Source organism: Octopus sinensis, linkage group LG4 (genome assembly GCF_006345805.1).
Source record: "Octopus sinensis linkage group LG4, ASM634580v1, whole genome shotgun sequence".
Taxonomy (NCBI): Eukaryota; Metazoa; Mollusca; class Cephalopoda; order Octopoda; family Octopodidae; genus Octopus; species Octopus sinensis.
Genome location: NC_043000.1, coordinates 81,629,447 through 81,635,446, shown reverse-complemented (window position 1 = coordinate 81,635,446; position 6,000 = coordinate 81,629,447). Strand labels below are relative to the sequence as shown.

At 35.0% G+C, this 6,000-nt stretch overlaps 1 protein-coding gene across 1 annotated transcript in view; it reads right to left on the bottom strand.

Moving 5' to 3' along the window:
* Positions 1-395: 395 nt before the first annotated feature.
* The window catches only part of LOC115210368 (rap guanine nucleotide exchange factor 4), an 853,913-nt gene continuing 848,308 nt past the window's right edge, over positions 396-6,000 (bottom strand). The window contains exon 29 of the mRNA XM_036502201.1: positions 396-4,174. Coding sequence (XP_036358094.1) covers positions 4,102-4,174 — 73 coding nt within the window. The 3' untranslated portion in view covers positions 396-4,101. The remainder of the gene's footprint in view (positions 4,175-6,000) is intronic.

Here is a 6,000-nt window from a genome sequence, read left to right as displayed (position 1 = left end):
GATTGCCCTAGATTAACTAAAACCTTGTGAGGGAATTTGGTAAACAGAAAGTAAAAAAATGCCTGTTGTTTATATATACATACATGTGTGTTTCCTTGTGCACTAATTGTAAAATATCATATTCATGTCATAGACAGGCATAAAAGCATTATCATATGTTTGCAATCTTCCACAAAAATCTGTTCGAACTAAAGGAAAATGTTATGTTGCTTGAAAACAGGTGAAGGCTAGAAACAGGTGAAGGTTGGCAACTGGAAGAACATCCATCTAGCAGTACAAAATCTGTCTTAATTAATTTTATCTGATCCATGCAAGCATGGAAAAGTAGATACTAAAACGATGATAATGACAGAACTCTTGTGTTATTGGAACAGAAATAACAAACAACTTAGTTATAACTTTGATATGAAATTGTTTTACTTATATTTGCAAATGTCACACTGATCTGATCATAACACATCACTTGTAAATGGTGAGGTAAAGATTGAAACTTTCACAAAACAATTGAAGCCAATCTGTTTCATAACACATTGAAAGTTCAACAATACAATTTGGTACTTTGGTATACCATAATGAAAACAACAACAGATAACCTCACATACACATTATACTTTCTCTCTCTCTCTCTCTCGCACATCTTTTTTTCACATGTATTCATCTGTTTAGATATGAAATATAATTTTTCCTTTAATAAAAACAAACAAAAACCCTTATTGCAAAGATTCAAAGAAAGGATTTAAATTAAGGGTTTTTTTTCTTTTTGTTTTCATTGTCTTTGGTTAGAATCGATGATTTATCTGGGCAAGGGTTTTGTGTTTCCATGAAAATTTGGGGTTAATTTTTTTTGTCTTTTTTATTTTACATTCATTTTTAGAATCTGGAAGGTCAAATTTTCAGTTTCAAATATATTCTTCAGTGTAATTCCATTCACTGAAACATACCCCTACTACTATTTTTTTATGTTATATCCACCCTACTTGGTACCTAGTACTCAAGTAAGATGGTTTATATTTATACCAGCTGCAAATTGTAGACAGGTTTTGTTACCAAGGCGATGTAATTAGTGCTTCAAATGAAGCAAGTGATAGCATAGTGGCTAAGTTGGAAGAGGAATGGAAGAGTTTCAGAGAATTAACAACATTATCAACAACAACAATCTCTCTCTAGAAATAAAGGCAGAGGCTATATGAGATGTGAATGACCAAGAATAGTAAACAGAGGGAAATAGCAGCAACTGAAGAGGAATAACAAGAGTAATTTTTAACTGAATATGCAATATTTAACTTCAAAGAATGATTGATTGGTTACTGGGTAGCTGAGAATGTATTTGGAACTAAAGACAGTTGGTGTATCATGTGAATGAATGATCTGTGATAGCAATTTGTGACTGGAAGGTAGCTGTGTCCTGCCCTTCACTAAGGGGGTGCTCTGGACAGCACTGCCCCCTCACTATTCAATGGTGCTTCTTCAGATTTACAGTGATACACTTATTTTGAAACTCCACTTTAACATTATCACTAATTTGTGATCACCCAGAATATTCTGAAGCTCCCCAAGGCACCAAAGTCTGGCAACAGGCCTGAGCTGTGAGTTGAAGTATGTGGGTGGGGGGTCAAAAGGAAGACTTGGCAATAAGTATTTAGGACATTATAATTATTTTCTATATTGTCAACCCTTATTTATTGTGCTATGTTTACACTATGTTTGATCTCCAATAACCATCAGGTGTCTTATTCCTGGATGTCTACATCATTCCAAACTGGACTGTTTGTGCACCAGTAGCTGAGTGAATAAAGAACATTATTACAATTAGTTTAGAAATAAAGGTTTGTAATTCAAAATCAGTCTGGTACAATTGATATACCAACAATTAGACATTTGATGAGAACTAGAGATTGAACAAGCCAAACCAAACTATGGACTTAATCTTAATTAAACTTCCAATATTTGATGTAGGTTGTTACTAAGATAGATCTGAAATTGTAATCATGCACACCTGAGGCTGGGTCAAGAATGAAGGAAAATAACCCATTCCATCTATCCCACCCATGCCAACTACAAGGGGACAAAACCCTCTGATATTAAGAAAACAGACATGACAATGGTTACAGGTAAATAAAAATCATATGATAAAAGTTGTCTTGTACACATATATAAGACATAACTTTCTTATTAGTAAGCAAATAAGGAAATGTAGTGGAAGAGAATTTGAACTTTTTAACATAATTCAGAGTCTGGGTATAAACTTTGCTTTATGCACTGTCATCTGGGTATAGATTTGAATTTATATGTTGTTATCTGGGAAAAGATCACAATGTATATGTTGTATTCAGAGTACAAATCCAGATTTATCAGTTATAGGAAACTAATCCATTCATAATCTGATTTGGATCCCATGAAACTGTTTCAAACTTGAAGCTTACTAAAAAAAATTACTGGAAAAATTATTATAAATTTGATTTGTTTTCTATTTTAAGGAAGAAAAGAAGGATTTCATATGATTTATAGAGGGGCCGTGATAGATATAACAGCATATATAAAACATTGAGGGAAAGTGTTAAAAAAGGCTAACAAACAACTGACTACGGCAGACTTACAACAACAATTGTTGTTGTTGTTGGCAATAGTGGTGAATAGCAATATTGGTCATACTGTTGACAAGGATGTCCCTAATTATAGACTTTGGAGCAACATCTGTAGTTTATAAGGGGTTTATAATATTGAATTCAACTTCAAGCACTTGGCCAGTTTCTAGCAATAGCTGACCATCATATATTGTGGTAATTTTACTACATAAAATATGTGGTCCCCATTTAAGGATGAAATATAACAGGAGTCATCTTTCCCTGAAGTCACATTGCACATTCTGTTGTGTAGTAGTATATAGAGCTGTGTGAAACAGTGGTGTGTCTGTATAGTGTTGGTTAATGTGAGGTGTGAATCAGTGGCCTATCGGTCATGTGAAACAGTGGTTAATGTAGTAGTGTATATCTGTGGTATCAGTGGTGTGTCTGATATTGGTTAACATACCAGCACCTGATACACCATTGGAGGTATGTCTGTAGTGTTAGTTAATGTAGTGCAAAACATTTCAATAAACACTGATAATATGAGAGAGAACTCTATAACCAATGCCAAAACTAATTTACAGGAATCCAATTAACAAAAACAATTACATAGCCTTGCATGAATTGAGTAATTATAAAAAAATACTAGAATGAACATATTCCCATAGATTCGTCGACCCTGACATATTTGGTTGTAAACTTTGAAAGATCCATGAAGTGAATGGCTTACAAGAGACATTGATTGGTCAAAAAATAGCCATATGATGACCAGCTTTATGTCACTGGGTTCACTATAGAGTTGTCAGACTTTTAGTGCCTAACACAGTGTAGCATTTTTGTCTCACAGATAAAAAATATAGTTACATTCTCTTTTCACATACGTATCACTGTTGTTTCATGATATGAACTGTTATTTCTGTGGAATGAAGTGGTAAAGTCAATTAAATATTTGCCGATATCAAGAAAATGGCATTTTTTGATTCAAGCTTTCAATCTTAATCTTTCACAGAAGAAAGCACCTCCACTGAAAACTGTTGCATATAGGAGATTCACTTTGATTTCTCTGGAATTCAAATTGGTTTCTTTGCATTCTTTCTTTCTTTCTCTCTCTCTCTCTCTGATTCCTAAAACCATATTAATATCTAGAAAGATGTTTGTAGAGAAAATGCAGAAAATTTTCTGTTACTGGTTTATTTCTTTCCTGTGTCACCAGATATCAGTGAGCTTGTCGTTGTGAAGTTGAGATATCCAGTCATCTGTGGTAGAAATCAGGAACCATGAAGTTAAGATATCCTGTCATCTGTGAGAGAAATTCAGGAACTGCGGAGTTATGATATCCAGTCAACTGTGGTAGAAACCAAGAACCATGAAGTTAAGATATCCAGTCCTCTGTGGTAGAAACCAGGAACCATGAAATTGGGATGTCCAGTTGTCTGTGGTAGAAATTTATAAACTGTAAAGATAAGATAGTTAGTCACCTGTGATTGAAATTCAGAAGTTCTCTGCAGATTGAATCACTTCAGTTTAACCAATGTTATGTTCGTCTTGGTTCAAGTTTGTGGGAGAGTTGTGTTAATGTTCGTTGATTGTCCATAACACACAAATTTCTGAAAGACATAGGGGAAAACATATTTTAGAAATTGATTTTTACTGAGATAGGCTGTTCAGGTACAATTTAACATTGCCAAGTATATTCAAATTTTTGGCAATAGATATAAGCACACACTACTGTAACTGGAACAAATACTTCACTATGTAACAATTTTTGTCCTAGGACAATTTTTGTCCTTGGATAGCAACCAAATTTCCTATTTGCTTACCACTAGAAAGTATGAAAAATGGCTAATATTTCCTTCAAACTTTGCTTTTGTTACATTTATTCAAACCCCAAAGAATCCCTCTCAACACATAGCTATGATGATCCCACATTACTCCTGCTCATGATCAGAGATGCACATATCATCAGCCACTAAGGGACATGCTCAAGTGGATATGGTCAAACAACTAACAAGCAAATCTGTGGTATTGAGTAGAGAATTTGCTATAACAATATTTCTGCTTCAGCATCTCAGTGCCGAATGTCTGAAATGTAATGAAAAATAACATAAAAACCCATGTAATTTACACACTTTTTTCCGCAAAAATAAAAATCAACTTTAGCGGGCACGTAAATTACATGAGTAGATCATTTCCAGAAATTTATTTGTTGAAAAAAGACACACAAAGCATAAACATTCATACTGGAAGTTGACTCATTTAATGTCAGAATAGGATTTTACAGAAAAAAATAATGGCTTAGATATAATAAAGTTGACTTCTATTTATGCTGGATGGTATAATGCTAAATTTACTAAAACCATTGAATGGTTAACTACTTTTTGATGTCTGATGTTCATGCTGGTCAGGGTCACATTTTACATTGTTTGGAGTTTCTATATATCACAATGGAGCACCATTGACATACATAGTGGTATGGATATTCCTGATTGAAAAAAATGTAATGATAAGGATAATCTTCATTGTATGTTGTAATTTTTGTCTGTTTATTTACTAGGCACAGTTTCAAGTTTGTTATACTGTTTATGCCAATTTTTAACATTGGCTGCATCACCAAACTGATGGAATCCTGTGTCAGGGAAACCTTCTGGAACTTCTAGAAGTGTCACAGCCTCATCCAGCTGTCACAATTTGGTTTTATTCTAACTCCAGCTGCTGTAGTCAACTCATTGAGTTTCTTGAGGACATTACCCAAATCACTGATCACGGATCCTGGGTGGATGTTGTTTACCTGGACTTTGCTAAGGCTTTTAACTCTATGCCACACAAAAGACTTATGGTGAAACTTTCTGCGTTGGGTGTAAGAGACGATCTCTATAATTGGTTGAAGTCCTTTATTATCGGCCGAAAAGAGGTTGTCACAGTTCTAGGACAGCACTCTTTACCCTATGAGATGACATCTGGTGTACCACAGGGATCTGTTCCTGGCCCCCTTTTATTTGTTGCATATGTTAATGACATAGATGCCAACTTAAAGAATGCCACAGTGTTGAAATATGCAGATGACATCAAGCTGTACCTCGAAATAAAGAGGTCAGATCCTGTACACTATAGATCTCTATTGCAATCAGACCTGGACACAATGCAGCAGTGGATCATGGACTGGCAACTCAAGCTGGCTGTGGACAAATGCACCACCATGCATTTTGGGAGGAAAAACCCAGCGTCTATTTACTCCCTCCACAACACTAATCTCAAAAAGTCTTCGTGTGAACGTGACCTGGGTATTATTGTTGACAGCGATTTGCATTGGACAAAACACATCGCTAAAATTGCCAAGAAGGCTGAGGGTGTCTTGGCATCACTCACCAAGTCCTTTGTGAGCCGCTCTCCAGCTATCTATCTGCGGCTTTATATAGCTATGGTACAACCTCAC